Raw genomic sequence first — 18,750 nt, 5'->3', positions numbered from 1 at the left:
CCGCCATGTTGCTGCACTAAAACTTGTACCTCCATCTACCATCGTCGTGAGCTCTTGTCCGTTTCTCCAAATCCCTCATCAAACCTGTGAGCCATTGTCTACCTTCTGCATTTGATGCGGTTCTGACCTGCTCCAACTTTTTCTAAAAGTACTTGTCCTCAAGCTATCAAGCAGCCTCCTAGAACATATCAAAGTTATCCTTCACACCATCCTTCCAGAGTAGATTCTCGGCAAGGTGCCAAATACACCAACAATGGTGCAAAGGTGCATACCCCTCTATCTACTCTCGCACGGCATTAAGTATGCCCTAGTGCCTATCAGATATGATGCCAACCTCCCTGCCAGGCCCTACCACATGTATCTGGACTAGCCTTAAGAACCATCCCCAACTGTCATTGTTCTCCTTCTTAACCAAAGCAAATGCCAAAGGAACCAACTTGTTGTTTGCGTCATAGGATATGGCTATAAGAAGTGTGCCCTGGTATTTGCCAATCAAGAATGTACCATCAATGGAGAAGACAGGACGATAGTGCCTAAAGGCCTTGACACACTGAGGGAAGCACCAGAAAGCATGAAAGAATATTTGCCTCCCATCCTTCCATGCATTTGGTTTTGGGATGTACTCATAATGCATGCCAAGATTCACCGCTTTGATTGCATTAAAAAGCACTGGCAGCTACTCGTACCCATCCTCCTAGTCCCCATATATCATCTTCCACGCTCGCTGCTTAGCCCTCCAAGCTTTACCATAAGTTATCACATAACCACCATACAACGCCTCAACGGTCCTGATAATTGTCCTAACCTTCATGTTAGGTTCTCCCTGCAATATTCCCATCAACCGCTTGGCAATGAGGGTAGATGTCAACTGCCGATGCTTCAGTATTAGCTCATGGTCAGCACAATTATGTGGCCTGACAACTTTTATGATCTTCCACTTTCCGGTGACCTTTTGCTTCCTTGCACAAACCCTCCATGGGCAGCGTTCCTTGTCACACACAACTGTGTAACGGCGCTCCGCATATGAATGCAAGACCTTGTAAGGTCTCTTTCGTATCACTGCAAACACCTGCAACCACCTCTTCAATGCAGGGAGGTCCTTGAACACCCTCCCATTCTCAATGACCATGTTAGGGCTGACCTTAGAAGCTTCTAGGAGCTCATCATCACGTCCTTCTACACACGCCTGATCGGAATGAGCAAGATCGCTGAACTCGTGAACTCTTGGATCACGGCGGCTGAGAAAGATACGCCTCAACATCTCAACATCACTCTCTGTCAGCTCTCCAATAGGGCGATCATCATCAGAATCAAGAGCCCTTGCCATCTCATATGGCTTCGAATCATTCATAATTTCAACACTATTGGATCCACAGAATCCATCTCCACAGAGCACTTGCGTAGCAACATTGGGCACATCCACATTGTTAGGAATGTCTACTACAACATAAGTAGAAAATTGAGGAAAGAATGAAAGAAATGGATGTAAGGAAGGGGGTAAGCTCCCAATAACCATGCAGATAAGACACTCGGATGATTCTGTGTCAAAGGGATCTCATGAGGAGGATCTGCCACAACATCATGAGTATGACAAGCATCTCCAACTAGCTCATTGGGGCAGATTGAGCATCAGGAACTATAGGTGCAACATCCACATCCATATCAGGTTCTAGGACCGGAGGGTCGAAGTGTGCCTATTGACCCATTGGTGGGGAAACCCTATGAGGGATGGGATCAACTAATACCCGACGCACAACCACATCCAAACATTGTAGCTGGCTCTTCATTGCCGATCTCACATAGTTCTCCCACTGATCCATACATCCAATTGGGATCATTCGCCTAAGGATGTTGGGAGGAGAACCTAGGTGCAGTACACCCTCAACTGCAATGCCATCATCATCATCATCGCCAAGGCAATGCAGCTCCTCCTGAGCCCTTGCAACCATCTCACTAAACGATGGCTTCTTATTGAATAGCACAGGCACGCTTTGCATGTCAACAAACTCAACATATCCATAGCGATCGCTTTCAACGGTGCCTCCATGATAAATGGTCACTAGGTTGTCCATCTATTTCAAACACATAACAAAACACATGTCCTTTAGTCCAAATTAGACGATAGATAGTACCTAACAAGTACTTTCTAACTACAAACTAAGTAAATAAGATAATAACTACATACATAGATACATTGTACTCACTAAATAGCTAGATCCTATTTACTTAACTAAATATATAACTACATATCTAAGTAGCTATCTAACTATATCTATGTACCTATGTATCTATGTTTCTATCTATCTACATATCTATCTCACTAGATCACTAACTAAATCAACTACCTGAGTCATCATATTAACTAGTAAATAATAAATGCCAAAACTACTACACTACAATCAAAGCTAACTAAATACGCACATTGCAAATTCACAATTTTTACCTGTCCGACAACAGAGTCACGGACATCGACAGAGTCGTAGCGAATGCCGGGCGTGGGTCAGGCCGACGAGCCAGGCCGGCGGTGGCACAGCCAGGCGCTGTAGGTGCCAGGGCCGGCGGGGGTGCGGCCGAGGACGGTGGTGTGGCCATGGCATGGCGTGGGCGTGGCCGAGGACGACGGTGCGGCCACGACACGGCGGGCACGTCGCCGGCGCAGCGGAGCGCGGCCAAGGCGACCATAGGCACGGGCGGCACATCGGGCGAGGCGAGGGTGCGATGCGCGCGTGGGGACCGGTGCAGGTGCAGTGCCGGCGCAGGTGAGGGTGGCCGGGCGTAGGCCCAGGGCGTGGCAAGGCGTGGGTGCGGGCTCAGGCGGTTGGGCGTGGGCAGCCAGGCGCGGGCGAGGGCGAGGGCACATGAGCGCGAGCGGCCAGGGGAGGGAGAGGGCGCGTCCAACAGCAGCGGTGCGCTGGTCGGGTGAGGCGAGGGAGGTGCGCGAGAGAGAGGGAGAGGAAGAGAGAAAGGATTGGGGCCCATACGTAAGACAGGCTTGGCGCTAGTAACCCTGGCGCTGAGCTCGGCACCAGGGCTACCGGTGCCGAGATGCCTGCTAAATCACCGCCACGTCGGCTTCGAGCCCAAGAGCTGGCGCCGAGATGTGACGTGTAAGCTCTAAGGGTCTAGATTTTAAAATCTTAACTCCAGGGACATATTTGTGAAAAAATTTCAAAAAAAAGACTAAAAAATAAAAAAGTCAGCCCATCTAGCAGCTTCTTAAACATTTGTTGATCTATGAATAAGGATGGCAACGAGAAGGCTGCAATTTGATGAAGTAGGAAAGAATAGATGTGTTGCAGAGATGAACGAAGAGGGTGTCGCTGTTGAAGAGGTGACAAGATGCAACTTTGTCGATTCTTTACTGGTTGGTGAAAATCAAGGAATCTAGGGGAATGGATCAAATGAAAGAAGCACCGAAGGAAACCACACACCGCAAGCATGCTGCCAAACCGAGGGTTAGTGCTTGGTTATTCCATTTCAAGGTTTGTACAACTTCATACATTTTAAGCTTTATTCTCATTCAGGTCAACAAGGATGTAGCATAACTTTGTTCTCACCACCTGCAACTGTTGACCCATCAGTGATTGTGACACCAGAAGAAGAGCATAAATACAGCCATGTAAGTGTAATATTGGCCTTGCCGGTAATTTGAGTTGAGTAGATCTTAAAAATAGGCTATTTGTTTCAGTAGTGTAAATGGTAAGCATATAATTCTGAAATGGTTATGAGAATTATTTTTTTAAACAGAAAGAAAACTTGGACCAAGCTTTGATTCCTAGAGTGGGTATGTGCTTCAAAACAGAGGATGAAGCACATAAATTCTACTGTACATATGCTGAGAAGGCAGGTTTCCAGCCAAAGAAGGCTAACAAAACAGATTATACTAGGTACTTAAGGTGCAATAATTATGGAATAGGTAAATACTACAAGGGGAACGAGGCAAAACATGTCAGGGGCAAGACAACAAAGAAGACATCATGCCTGGCATTCATCAAGCTAAAGTTTAGACGTGACAAAGAAAATAGTGAAGAATTTGCAGAGATTACAGATGTTAGACTGAACCATAACCACGTGTTGCTCCCAAAACCTACAGAAACAAAACAGATGAGGGCACACAAGTACAAGAATCCTTTGCTTCTAGAATATGTTGATGACTTACAATCAAATGATGTTCCTAACCATAGCATTAGAAACATATTAAGAGATATGCATGGAGGTGAGGAGACTATAGCGATGACAGATAGAGATTTGGAAAACCGGTGAGTGGTAAAACATAATATATTTTTCAATTCTTGTCGATATGTGATGAGCTTATGTATGACTAACCTGCAGAAAGACGGCTAATATGAGGGCGGAGCATGCAAATGACGTCAACAAGCTGCTAGAATTCTTCAAAGACTGTGAGGCAGAAAACCCCCAATTCCGCTCGGAGGCAAAGGTTGACTTGAATGGATGTATACATAGCATATTTTGGAGTCATGCCAGCATGCAAGGGGAATATGTAGATTTTGGAGATGCAATGTCATTTGATACAACCTATAAAACAAATGTTTATGATAAACCACTGGCTATGTTTGTTGGCTCTGACCATCACCTCCATAACATTGTTTTTGGATGTGCACTACTCGGAGATGAAACAACGAAAACATTTGAGTGGGTTTTCAGAGCATTTAAAAAATGCATGGGAAAAACCAAATAAGATGTATTCTGACAGGTGTCCAATTTTTTATATTTTGCATAAGGTTATTTATATGATAAATTTAGTTGCTTGGAATAACCAAGTGTAATGTGGTTTCGTGATATACTGTCAATTTTCATGATTTAAATGAAAGCATGTGAAACAAAACTTGCAGACCAAGATTCAGCAATGGAAGCAGCAATCAAGAAGGAGTTTCCAGGGACAACTCACAAAATATGCAGGTGGCATGTAGTCAACAAGCTATCAGCCAACCTGAATGAATTGTATAGCATGTATGAGAAAGAAGACTTCAAGGAAAAATTTAATTCTGTGCTAAACCATCCACTAACACCAGGAGAGTTCGAGGAGGCATGGAAGGAACTAATAACATAATTTAATCTAGAAAAAATAGTGCACTTCAGAGCCTTTATGATCAACGCAGCAGGTATATCCCCGCGTATTTCAAAGGTGAATATTGTGGAAGAATGGCTTCTACACAACGCAGCGAAAGCATTAATTTTATTATGAAGAAATGTTTTGTGGGAAAGAAAACAGCATTGCACCGGTAGAAATATCTGCAAGATGTGTATACGAAAGAAATATGATTTTAGCAGTATACTACTGCGATAAAAGCAAGAAAGAAAAAAAATGTACTCGTGATACACATACCATCTTTGCCTTTTGTAAGTCAGTCGTGGGGAGGCATCGCTTGATAGTTTCTAGTACAATGTCCTGGCTGCACTGAGGCTGAGTTTTGTGAATACCGAAGGAGTCTGACTTAAGAATATCCTATATAGTATGATTGGATTGTTATCAATGTTGTAATCAAAAAATAAAATTTGAAATGATTAGTTTGAAAAATGAGGGAGACGTACCGAGACAAGAGGTTGTAGGAATATTCTGAACCCATGGCATTCATGACGAACATTAAAGTCATCTTCATCTATGCATTTGACAAATGCATCCATCAATGACTCTGTCCCAAAGTGCATCAAAGTTTTCCTGAATGGAATTCAATAAGCATTCTGGAGTATGGAAGGAAAAGAATGAAAGCTTGAAAATGAAATCAGAATGAACCTTTTCAATGGAGAGTCATCTGCACAAAGGAAGGCATGCATACGCAAAGAAAACTCTAAATTGGGTGGAGGACGAGACAGAATGCCATGCTTGAAGGGTGAATAAAATTTGGATGGCTTCTTGGTTAGTCTCTTTCCAGGAAACTTGAACATAGGCAGATCATCTAGAATCGGCCACTTTAATGCAGAAGTGGTGTCTTTTCTGATTGTTTTGTTACTGCATGCTTAAGGAAGTTCAGGAGCATAAGGAGAGTTATGCTCAGAACGGGAATGGTGGGAGGCAGATGAAGTAGGAATAGTTTTAGTATAAGAGAAGCCTTGTGGCTAAAAGAAGAAAAAAAGAAAAGATAAGATTCTCGATCAATATAATTTAAAAATCAAAATAAAAGACTTTAGATTTATTGAGAGAACAAGAAGCTAAGTCAGTAAAATAGCAATGAAATAATAGTGTGCATGTTAAAAATCAAAAGAGGGGCTGACATTGAAATTGGAATTGAGACATACATGACTAACTGAATAACAAATAGGAAAATGAAATAAGGTATGGTGGACAAATAATTGAATGTTCAAATAAAAACAGTAGAATAGTATTAGAAAATTGGTTTACAAGTTCAAAATCAAATGAAGGGTGCTGTCGACATTGACATGTCAATGAAAATGACTGTGCACTAAGTACAAGACAAAAGGTATCCCTTTTTAGATGAATCAGAAAACCAGTGACTTGTGGCAGTAAAATGTTATCTAACAGCATACAGGATGGTGCCAAAAACACAAGCATGTATACAAAACTAATGTTATTGAATTAACAGATAGGTGCACTTACATGAATAATTCAGCCTCTATGTAAAGGAGGATCATTTTGTACCAACTTAGTCTACCAAAAAGAGAAAAATCAAGAAACTAGTAACAGATGCCACCTCAGGAATATTGAAACTAAGGAAATGATAGATGTTGTATAAATGTAATTTAGTTGTTAATTTAAAAAGAAGGGTGGAATGAGTTTTGGAAGAACGTTAGACGGACTCACATCTGTACGGCTGGTCACAATAGACGATGATTGTTGATGGCCTGATTGGTCCATTGTTGACAGAAAAAGTGGGGAATAATCGAACCCATAGGCTGAAAGTACATAGGATGAAAAATGGTAGACATAAAATTGAGGGAAAACTATGAAACAAAAAAGAATAGCATGGTAACCGTGTGGAGAAGGTGTTGGGCTGCCATCTTCCGAGGTGGTGCTTCGTACTGGAGCCATAATCGGAGTGTGAACTGGACTGTTAGGATGAACAGTAGGATCATTTGTGACAATGAAGGAACCTGTGTGGACGAAAAGGAAATAAAATATATAATTTCAGTTTACTGTAAGAACTAAATTATAAACATGAAAAGGAGGCCGTGGACATACCTGAGGTGGGAAAAGAGTTAGGAGCATGTGAGAAAACTGAAGTATCAGTCAAGAGAAATCATAATAAAGGATAGTAAAAAAATGATGCAGTTAGCACAATGGAACAATAGTCGAAAATATGAGGAAAAACAAACTATGAGGGGTGCACCAAAAACATCTTTTGAAGAGGTGCACATCGGTGCAGTTGATGGACGAGGTAAGTCCTCAGAAATGTCAGGGGGTGAAACTACACAATGAACAGGGGAGCCAAATGGGCCTGTCGGTGAAGTGGGGTTAAATGAACTAGGACCTACAAATGTAGAAGACATGAAACATAATGAAAATGACATAACAAAACAAATAGAAATAGCAAAAAATGGAGATAAAAAACATGCAATCGGGGAAGTAGACAATACCTGGAGTGTTGCGAACGGGTGATTGTTCATCAATCTGGCTCCGAAGTAAAGTACCAGCAGAAACAAAGCTACCATGAGAATAAATCTCATGACCTGGGCATAAATGGAAAAAATGTGTGACTATATTTGATACGTAGCAATAAGACACAGGGTGAGATAACAAATTTATCAACTAAAGCAAGAGTTTGCCTGGCATTGAAGGCGGAGTACAATGGGCTGATTCACGGGTACCATGATCGTTGCGTGTATGCATTGTCCTAGAAGTGTCACCTGGAACGTTGGTGTCCCGGGTTTGTGATGCCACGAGTTCATGAATGAATGGACGAAATTGATCAGCTAACCAAAACTGGGCTCTCACAATGTTTGCAATAGAATTCTCAATGGACCTTTTGTTCTGAGAGAGTGTGTGATCAAACTCAGAAAAGAAACCCCGTACTCTCTCTCTCTATGCGAGCCAGTCAGATCATCTAGCGGCTCAAATAACAAATCCAGGAGGCGTGGGCTGTCTAAATTGGGTATTCCTACCGCAAGAACATTTATGTTATGACAGGGAGCACCACGGACATCTGCAGCAGCATAGCAGGTGGTACTCCATGGCTTGAACTGTTAGAGATAGCATTGAAGTGAAGAAAACATGCTTCTTAATAATATGGTTGTAAAAAAGAAAAGGAATATAACAGATAAGATAGCTGACTCACAGGTTGGACACCAAAAGTATGTGCACCCTGAGTGGTTATAGTTGTATCAGCAACATTTAAGCGATCTATTAGAGCATTATCATAAAAGGTGAGGCGTGGAGTCAAAGTCCGGTCCACCAATGAGACAGGGTGGTCAATGTTGTCGAGATAGTATACCTGTTGACAAAAAAGAAGGGTGAAAAAATTGGCACAACCATACATTGTTAGGTGGTAGGAAAGCTGCAAAAAATAAATAAAAAGATGGATGGATGAAAAGAAATTTACTAGTAGGAAAATGGCACAGCCATATATGTTTTGAGTGAGTTGATTTTTGTCACGATCGTGCCAGCTGCGAACAGCTATCTGGAGATCATTGAATACAGCCTGGGACCAATCAACAACTCCGAACAATTAGTGATCCATTGTCCTCTTGATGTCAACTGAACCAATGGTGTTACTGCTGCTAGGAAGTAGAAGCCTGTTGCAAAGTATCATGAAGAAGCATCTCTTCATGAGGGGGTTCACATTTCCCTTTAAGATCTCTTGTTGCAGGTTTGATATATGTATGTCACAATCTTCAGTGAGACTTTGGTTAAGATCAGAGATAAGCTGCTGACGAAATATGATACCTTCCATCCATGAGTATTGCTTGAAGTTTTCACCACGTATAGGCAAACCAAGAACCATGCTAATTATTTGTGGGGTGATCGGAAGGACCTTGCCTGTACCAATCCTAATTAGCATACGATCAGGGTCAGTGTGGTCTAATAGCCAAGTTAGCAGATTCTTGTTCTCTACAGCATCAATCTTCTTTCTCAGCAAATGACCAAACCCATCAGCTTCGATAGCAGCATATTGTTGTGGGTTCAACAAGTTAGTGGTGAAAATAACATCTCTGGGATTGCACCGAACATTTACAATGGAAGAACGGCTGGTAGCTCTCTTTTTCCTTTGTCTTGCCTGGGACAAATAACAAGAATTTTAGAAATAGTAAGGACAAGAATGGATAAAAAAGAAGAGACACTCGGAATTATGAGAAGCATTGTAGAAATGATAAACTGATGCATGGGTAGTCGAGAAGAAGACAGATTTCTAAAAAAACTAATAATTGGGGAAAGGGATGTAGGAATGATAAACTAATGCAGGGGTAGTGTAGTTGAAAAAAAAATTGCAGGGGTAGTAGAAAGCAAAACAGGTATAGAAAAGTAGAGATTTGGCAACAAAGATATGAGAGTAGATTTGTGGTATATTGAAGGAAAAAACAAACTAGTGATACATACGAAGAGGAGCTTTAGAATGATAACTCTTATGAAAAGAAAGTGCAGAAGTAAATAAATGGTATACACCTCTGTACATGCACCGGTCGACAATCCTGCTCGTGTTTGCCTAGTTTTCCTCAGACCAACATCCTTAGATTTGTCGATGTGTGAGGATGAACGGGTGTTGGGAATGGGCATGAAGTCGTCGTCGTCACTGTCATGACCAGCTCTAGAAGGCAACACATGCTCTCGTCGAATATGATGCTCAAACCTAAAAAAAGGCCACGAACAGATAAACTTTAACAACAGACTAAGAATTAACATTAATCGGTGATTCTTGGAAATAAATAGAATTATAATAAATTGAAACACGTATGAACCTCTCCTGCGAGCTCTCAAAAACCACCCTCTTAAGGTTACACGGGACCCTATCCACAGTACGCTGAGCAGCATGAGTCCTACAAACAAATAGAAAAAAATGATCCATGAACTTTTGGGGAAAAAATAAAACCAGGGGTATGGTTAAATAGGAGATATAAGGAGATTTTTGTGTAGCATGTTAGTACATAATATACAAATTGGAAGAGTACACTGATATGCCTCAGACGATTATGATTGGTGGGAAATTTGGTACACAAGATTGTAAGAAAACAATACCTTCTCTGAGAGTGGTCACGGGAAGTAGGTGCTACCGCAGGATTCTTAGAAGGGGAATGCCTTGCATCTGAATACCAAAAGGACCAGACAAGGAAAATAATAAACAACAAAGGTAGATGATTTTAAAGAATAGAAAAATCTTGTGAGCTTTCAGAATAAGATGAAAAGTGTTAATTAACAAAAGGACAAGCCGAAGTGGAATGAAAAGAATAATGGAAATTTAAGATAGCAAAATTTAAAATCCATGAATATTAAATTATTCTCTAATTATGTGTACATACATCAGATCATATAAATATAAATAAAAAATTCATAAACAAGATCATATAAGCTGTAAATGAATATATCTAATTTTATCTAGTCATTTGTAAAATACTAACTCCATACTGCAACAGATTAAAATTATAGTACAACCATTCCCCTTTGCACCTCTATTTGGTGGAGCCGATGCAGAGGTTGTACCAGGAGAGGAGGGTAACCTCTCGTCTTGTCGCAAAGGGACCTCATACCTAAATGGGCAATGATCACATTAGCATCATCGTACAGAGAAAAGTAGGTACAACACATGAAAAAGGCTACTAAAATAAAAAAAAAAGCATGTACTGACCGCTGTTGAGTGCTCTCAAATACAAGCCTTTTTGGGTTGTCAGACATCTTATCAACTAGCTCCAACCGGAATCTGAAGACATTGAGTCAGAATCTAATTAGAATACTGCACTCGTATAGTCTATAACTTAAAATTACAAACTCAATCCATGTAACAATGTAGTTGCAAGTGCTGACTCAATGTGAATGTCTAAAATAAGATAAGTAAAACATAATGGGGAAATAAAAAAAAGAACCTTTTAGTTGACGAACCAGGGCCTTTTTTGACATGGGCATCCTCTGCAAATGCAGAATAAATAGAATTGATTTATGAAACTATAATCACGCCATAAGTAAAAACATACGTGTATGATCTAAAAACACAATGCAAAGCTGAATCCATGTGTATGGTTGTAAGAAACCAATTAGATCATCGCATAATGAATTAATGAAGTTCAACAGGATGTTCAAGAATTATATCTGCATAATGCTTACCAAAACTAAAATAAAAGAGAAAATAAAAAATGAAATGGAAACACATTAATCATTCTTTAACAAACAGTAACCATATCAGGGAATCTAAATAGTCAAGCAAATTTGACACTACCTTAATGGGGCATCAAAGCGAGATGCATGAATAAGGAGGGTAAAGGAAACCTGAGGGACCGGGCGGCTCCATCCAAAATGATGCAAGCTCGGCAATCAATGTGTGTGTTCGGCGGCACAGCGCTGTGGGGCGGCATGGTGGGAGGCATGGCGGATAGATGGCCAGCGGCGCAGCAGCGGTGGTACAGAGAGGGAGGGACGAGCGGTGCCGGCAGAGGGAGGGAAGGAGACCGAGTGGATGGGAGAGGGAGCTGAAACTTAATATAGAAAAGTCATATTGGGAGAAAAATTAAATATCATAGTTAAAGGGCATGCTATTAACATGTACTAGAAACCAAGAAACAAAGATACCTTGCGTGTATAGAAACCTATTCAAGCCACAAATCATATTTCAAGCCACAAATCTTTTGTTGCAAAAAAAAACATTGTAATTAGCCAGATAAAATTTGCAAGATCAAATCTTTTAGTTCAATAGACTGAGCAAATTTATCAACAAGCATAAATAATACATAATAAGTCAACACATCTGTCAAATGCACAAAAGCATTCTACCATACAAAGAGCTGAAAGAGCAACAACTGGCCGTGGCTAAGTGATGAAAAAACTCTATATAACATGCATGCTAGAATTTGAACAACATGGAGCTGCTGCTCTCTTGCAGAAAAGAACGGATATAATAAGGTGGCAAGATAATATTTGTAAAAATTTTAGATATTTGGCAACTAAAAATGCAGCACTAGATGGCCACTATAAGAATAGCTGCTCCACACAATTATTCATGAATATAACCACGTATCAATTTCTATAAGCTAGCATGAACTGAAATACTAGTATAGGGAGGCAGGTTACAGGTAGAAGAGAAATGATGTGCTTTCTAATAATAAATATCAAATCCTCCCTCAATGTAAATGTGTTTTCAATGAAGAATCCAGAAGTACTAACTCTATGTTCTCAATCTACACAAATGTTGACATATTGATGATTAAATAAATTGACTATTTGACAACAGAGATCATACAACAACTTGGAATCAGAGGGAGCAAAGATCAAGGTTTGATATCCAGATCGTTTTTGGCAGCCAGAGGAGAACTTCAAACATATTCACATGGATGCAGATGGCAAAACATTGATCCTTTATACATGTGCAATTGAAAGTGCCATTGATCGTTGTTAAATGCAGGACAAGGTAGATGCTTTTAAAGAATTGAAAATCTTGTGAGCTTTCATAACAAGATGAACAGTGGTAATTGACAAAATGACAAGCCAAAGTGCAATGAAAGAATATTGGTGATTTGTGATAGCAAAATTGAAATACATGTATATTAAATTGTTCTCTAATTGTGTCCAGGCATCAGATCATTTACATATAAATTTAAAAAGAAAAGAATCATAAACAAGATTAGATAAGTTGTAAATGAATGTACCTAGTTTTGTCTATTCATTTAGAAAAAAACTAATTCCATATTGCAATAGATTAACCTTTTCTTGTCGCAGAGGGACCTCGTATCTAAATGGGGAATAATCACATTAACATCATCCTAGAGAGAAAAGCAGCTTCAACACATGAAAAAGGCCACTAAAAAAACATGTACTTACCATTGTTGTGTGCTCTAAAAAACAATCCTTTTTGGGGGTGTCAAGCATCTTATCAACCAGCTCCAACCGGAATCTAAAGACATTGAATCAGAATCTATTTAGAATACCGCATTCCTATACTATACAGCTTAAATTTACAAATATTGATTTGAGGAACTGCGAGCTACTGCAAATGGAGGTGGATGCTTGGTGGCCATCGTTCGAGGGGAAGAACCTCTCACAGGTGGAAGAAGAAAAATCGGAAATTAATGTGGAAAAATAATACCCAACAGGTGGAACAAAAATAAGAAATTAAAATGCAAGAATTATAAATGTGAACCACAACGACAAGGTGAAGTCCCGGTACCTGGAGGGGACGCGGCAGCTTTGCTCGGCGTTGAATGTCTGCTGGCCAAGATGTGGTATTCCCGCGCGCTGCGGCTGCTGGACACTACCGTGGCCGTGCAAGTCTGCTGCTCCAACACCCTCAAGCAGCTGCAGCAGGCCGCGGCCAACGGCGGCAAGGCGCGACTGGCGGCGTCCTGTCTCCGTCCCCTCAAGGCCTCAAGGATGCGAAGCAGGGCAGCGACAGTGGGTTGTGGGGCGACACCGGCGGCGAGCGGATGGGGTCCGGTGGAGGTGGCTTGAGGAGGAGCGCCGGCGAGGGTTGGTCCGGAGCAGGCGAGCGGAGAGGGGGCGAACGGGCGGTGCCGACGTAGGAAGGGAAGAGACCGAGCGGATGGGGGCGAGGAAATTGAAACCGCATCTGGGTTGGGGAGCTCCCGAGCTGCTAAACCAATCGAGCTCGTCCGTTGGTGGGCCGGGCCTGTGAGCTTGAACGGCGGGGTGCAGGCGCTGTGGGCCTATTTGTCTGCCAATAAGACGCTGGGTACTGAATAATTATTTAGTACCCAGGTACCATATAGTAATATTATATATATATGAACATATTAATATTTATATTGCATAATTAGTATCATTATATGAATCGCGTAACATATTTTCAAAGAAAAACTTATTTGGAAATATAAATTTTACTAATATTTTCTATAAATATAGTCAAACTTAAAAAAATTGACTGGCTTAAACTCTATGTAACATTCTTTTTAGGATGGGGGAGTATGAGTTCTGTAGCAGTATAATGTAGCATGTAGCATCCAAACAGCCCTTCCTGTCCCCTGCATCGACGGCTGGTCACGGGCCACGCACACGCATACGCACCCATCAGGCTATCACGGGCCACCCCGACGCATCTGCACCCATCAAACACGCTATCATTGAAGGTAGGTTTTGGCGTTTTGCCTGTCCCTTTTGGCTTATGCTATACTCTACTATGGGTGTGTTTAGGGCTTGTTTAGTTCAAAAAAAAAGTTTCCCAAAAAATGCTGCAGTAGTCATTACATTGAATCTTACGATACGTGTATGGAGCATTAAATGTAGACGGAAAAAAAAACTGATTGCACAGTTTGGTTGGAAATTGCGAGACGAACGTTTCGAGCCTAATTAGTCCATGATTGAATACTAATTGCCAAATAAAAACAAATGCTACAGTACCAATTACCAAAATTCGTGAACTAAACACAGAGGTGAAAATTTTTGGGTGTCACATCGGATGTGTTGGAAGGGGTTTTTGGATACTAATAAAAAAAATACAGAACCCATCAGGAAACTGCGAGACGAATCTAATGATACTAATTAATCGGTCATTAGCACATGTGGGTACTGTAGCACTTAAGGCTTTCATGGACTAATTAGACTTAAAAGATTCGTCTCGCGATTTTGCCGAGAACTGTGCAATTAATTTTTTTTCGCCTACATTTGGTATTCTATAAATATATCCAAACATGCTCTTTTACTGTAGAAGGTAAATTTTTTTGAAACTAAACATGACCTAGGTATCAAAACTTTATCTAAAGAAACGTAGTAGGTATTAAATTATTTTCCATTTTATTGTCGCGGAAATAAAATGCCTCAGCCTACCGTCCGGGGCTCGGGGCAATAAACCTGACCTGACACAGCCAGGTCTGCATGCTTATTGGCCCGAGGATCGATGCCGACACCCATCGACCCTATCCGACCCTTTGACAGAACCTTTTGTTTTAGGACTGAGAGTGTTTTGTGACTCAAACTCAGCCCTTGTTTAGTTCGTGAAATTTGGATTTTGGGGCTACTGTAGCATCTTCGTTTTTATTTGGCAAATAGTGTCTAAACATTGACTAATTAGGCTTAAAACGTTCGTCTCGCAATTTCCCACTAAACTATGCAATTAGTTTTTCTTTTCGTCTACATTTAATGCTCCATGCACGGGCCGCAAACATTCGATGTGACAGATACTGTAGCAACTTTTTGGATTTTGGGGTGGAACTAAACAAGGGCTCATTTGTCTTTTGGGTAGCGTTATAGTCAAAATGTTTGATACTTTTTCTTGGTCTTCTTCAACAACACGACTCAAAAGATAACCCATTTTTACAAATGGGCCTCTAGGAGAGAGATACTCAGATTTAAATTATGCCTCTCCTGACATCCAAAATGAGTCTTCCATAGAGATACTCTGTTGGAGCTATAGGTATCTTGCTGGAGATCCATTTTGGATTTGGGTATCTCAATAGGTCTCCTATTGGAGATAGCCTGATGACCGGCTTACTTTATGTCCGTAGCGCTTTGTGATATAGTATATCAAATATATTAAAGTTTAACGAATGTATACAAAAATATTTAATATTTCTAATGTATAATACTCACTACGTTCACAAAAGAATACAACTATGGTTTCCGTCTCCGTTAAAGTAGTTCAAGTTGACTATATTGAGTAGTATTCACATTTATGTTTCTAAATCAATTTATTATGAAAATATATTCGGGTGATCATTTTCCCTCTCTTGAATCTCTTTGGCGGACATTGAAAATATTAGCAATATTTATATCTTTAAATAAATTTATTATGAAAAATATATTTAGCGAATCATATGCGTCTAATGATACTAATTATGCACTATAAATATCTATATTTTCTTATATATATTTGGTCAAAGTTGATAAAGTATGACCCCTCGAAAAACGAGAATCACACTTTTTATAGCATGGAGCGAGAGTGTAGCACCCGGTTTTAAGAACAAAATCAGATACACACCATATGTAACCCCAGGAAGTCAAATCTCACATATAGCTACAAATAAGGGTAATATCAATAGACAACGCTTAAATACATAATGTATTAGTATAAAGAATATAACCTCAGAGCATAGACAGCGGAAAGACAACTCTGATCCTCAAGCGAAGACTCCAGTTCCACAGGGACAACTGACTGGTTGATTATAAGCTTAATTTCTTCAAACTCTAGCAATCTGTTACCCATCCGAGATTTTTATCCAAATAATTAAAAATAAAGCAAGCGTAAGTACATGTCGTACTCAACAAATATAACATGAGGTTCATGAGGCTCAAAAGGCTGACACTGGTTTAACTGTGATTAGCTTTTAATGAGTTATGATTTTAGCAATTGAGTAGCAACATGTTCACCTTAAGCCCATAAACACATGATCAGGTAAACATGAATAATGAATAGCATAAACAATTAACCATTAGTGAGCATCTTCATCTTCAGTATCATCTGTGTTCATCATCTATTCCGTAAATGTTCCAAGGCCACTCGTGGCCGTGAGCACGGCTGATATACCAGTTTTACACTCTGTAGAGGTTGTACACTTTTACTATAAGTCATGATTTACCCTTTCGTCCGAGATGATCAGCCTCTTGACCCACTACCAAGGAAGGTCGGCATGGTTCACTATGAAGCCTTTCAAAGGTTCGTCTAACAAGTTAGGGCCATTAGATTCACTCGGCAAACAGATGTAGGAACTCCCCTGTCAAATGGCATAATTCCATCACGGCTATACACATAAGAGTAGAGGCTGTCCTATACTCGATTCGTCAAGTCATTCTTACGCCAATAAAGGTAACCACTAACAAGTTAGAAAAGGTCCTCATACTAAGCTAAAGCTAGAGCCATATAGCCCTCATAGTTATACTATAAGTCCCAGATGATCACTTACAGATAAGTCCTTAGGGAGAGAAATCTAGAGCACCATAAAACAGCCCAATGCTCTAGCCCCCTTGTTCCATGTTGCTAAAAAGTATCTTTTAATGTTTATTGCATATTCCATTAGTCAAGTTACAAGATCATGGTTGTAGTTGAGCACTAGCATCATACTACCCAATGCAATACCCCATAGGTATCAAGGCACAAGATAACAAAGTACTAGGAAATCCTTAGTGGTAATCAAGGTAGACACATGCAGTATGAATTAAATAATTAAAAGTGTATAGGACAACAAGGAAGATCACATGCTATACTTGCCTTAAAACACCGATCCTTCGGTAAGCTTTAATCTTCAACATACTCCTTCTTGGTCACCACGTATATCTCACTGACTGGACGTAATCATAAAACACCACACAGGCATCCATGCAATCATACACGAAGCAAACAATAGATCTAAATTAGAACAATACACCAAACATCAAATTAAGATGAAAAGTTTGTAAAACGAATCTACGTCTTACTATGAACATACAGACGCGAAAAAGCACGCTAATCGGAGCTATGGTTAAAAAGATACAACTATCGATAGATTTACTCATAAAACTATTAGCTTCATGTGTCTTAATGGTATAAAAACATATATAAGATATTTTATAGAGATTATAATTTAAGTCAAATTTAGATTTGATTTATAAAACTAAAGTGAAACAAATCATATTCTATTTATAAAATCCAGTTGCATAATTGTTATTTAAGATATGATTCAAACCATGAAATTCCAATATTAGTGACATGATAAACACTATTACTAACGTGTAGATCTTGACGCTATGAATCTAACGCAACTTGAATGAACTAAAACGGATCTAAGACGCAGAAGATATGATTTAAACAAGATTTCTTTTAATCGAATAATAGATTATATCTAATCACGAATTTTAAAAGTTAAAAACATACTGAACAGTAGTATGAACACATGGATTATGAAATTACGAACCTAACGCAATTTGAACGGATCAAATTAGAGTTAAAACGGAGAAGTTATGGCTAAAACAAAATCAGTAGCAAATATGTAAATAAGTGAACATATTTTGGATCAAAAACCGACGAAACTACGCTTTTAAAAGAAGAAGACGAAGTGTGGAAAAATATTTTGGATGGCGGTCTTACCTAGGGGTCCCTCGGCGGCGTTGGAGGAGCAAGATGGCAACGGCAACGGTGACGACGACGACGACGACGATAGCAACGACGAGAGAAAGAAGAGAAAAATATAATTTACTACACGAGGGATTTTCCCAAACTAGGGGCTCCCCTTACGGTAGTTTTGGTGTGCTTTGCCCAAGGGATTGGTTGATATATATAGGAAGAAAAACTCCCCACATCCACGCCAACTAACGATATGATACTAATTGATGTTACTCCCTCCACATTTATTAATGGGCCTAAATAAACATTAAAGCCCATTAGTAAATAAATGCATGGGCCTTTAGGATTTATTAGGATTATTGCACATGGGCTTTGAGCGTTGGGATAAATGAGAGATTTATTATTTTCGGAATTAATTAATTTTATGGATAAAATAATTCTAGAAAAGTCCAAAATTAATATTTAAGCCATGAAAAATACTCCGAGACCTCCTAAAATTTGGAGAAAATTCTCAGAGACACTTTGGAACATGATGAACCCAAATAAAGTATTTGGGGCTCATAAAAATATTGTTGGGAACATAAAACATAAAGATTAAGGTGAAGGAGGTAGGAATTAAATTCCAGAAAAAAGCTGGAAAATTCCTAGA

The 18,750-nt window shown here is 39.9% G+C and overlaps 2 protein-coding genes, 1 long non-coding RNA gene and 1 pseudogene across 3 annotated transcripts; 1 reads left to right on the top strand and 3 right to left on the bottom strand.

Moving 5' to 3' along the window:
* Window positions 1-2,590: 2,590 nt before the first annotated feature.
* On the top strand, window positions 2,591-5,071 carry LOC136510477 (protein FAR1-RELATED SEQUENCE 5-like). Its single transcript, XM_066504905.1, has 5 exons — window positions 2,591-2,759; window positions 3,525-3,619; window positions 3,748-4,259; window positions 4,333-4,454; window positions 4,854-5,071. The coding sequence occupies exons 1-5, from the start codon at window positions 2,591-2,593 to the stop codon at window positions 5,069-5,071; spliced, it is 1,116 nt and encodes a 371-aa protein (XP_066361002.1).
* A 69-nt stretch (window positions 5,072-5,140) lies between these two features.
* LOC136510475 (uncharacterized) lies at window positions 5,141-6,835 on the bottom strand (annotated as a pseudogene).
* Window positions 6,836-6,867: 32 nt separating this feature from the next.
* Window positions 6,868-7,652, bottom strand: LOC136509844 (uncharacterized). The gene is made up of 3 exons (XR_010772555.1): window positions 7,555-7,652; window positions 7,160-7,448; window positions 6,868-7,071 (listed from the first exon to the last, which is right to left on the bottom strand). It is a non-coding gene; the product is annotated as an uncharacterized lncRNA (long non-coding RNA).
* Window positions 7,653-8,642: 990 nt separating this feature from the next.
* LOC136510474 (uncharacterized) lies at window positions 8,643-11,459 on the bottom strand. The gene is made up of 8 exons (XM_066504904.1): window positions 11,390-11,459; window positions 10,990-11,032; window positions 10,755-10,826; window positions 10,577-10,656; window positions 10,148-10,214; window positions 9,871-9,948; window positions 9,578-9,761; window positions 8,643-9,191 (listed from the first exon to the last, which is right to left on the bottom strand). The coding sequence occupies exons 1-8, from the start codon at window positions 11,409-11,411 to the stop codon at window positions 8,643-8,645; spliced, it is 1,095 nt and encodes a 364-aa protein (XP_066361001.1). The 5' UTR covers window positions 11,412-11,459.
* Between the last annotated feature and the right edge of the window lie 7,291 nt (window positions 11,460-18,750).

Source organism: Miscanthus floridulus, chromosome 16 (genome assembly GCF_019320115.1).
Source record: "Miscanthus floridulus cultivar M001 chromosome 16, ASM1932011v1, whole genome shotgun sequence".
Taxonomy (NCBI): domain Eukaryota; kingdom Viridiplantae; phylum Streptophyta; class Magnoliopsida; order Poales; family Poaceae; genus Miscanthus; species Miscanthus floridulus.
Note: the sequence above shows the minus strand (reverse complement) of the source record. Positions and strands in the feature narration are given on the sequence as shown.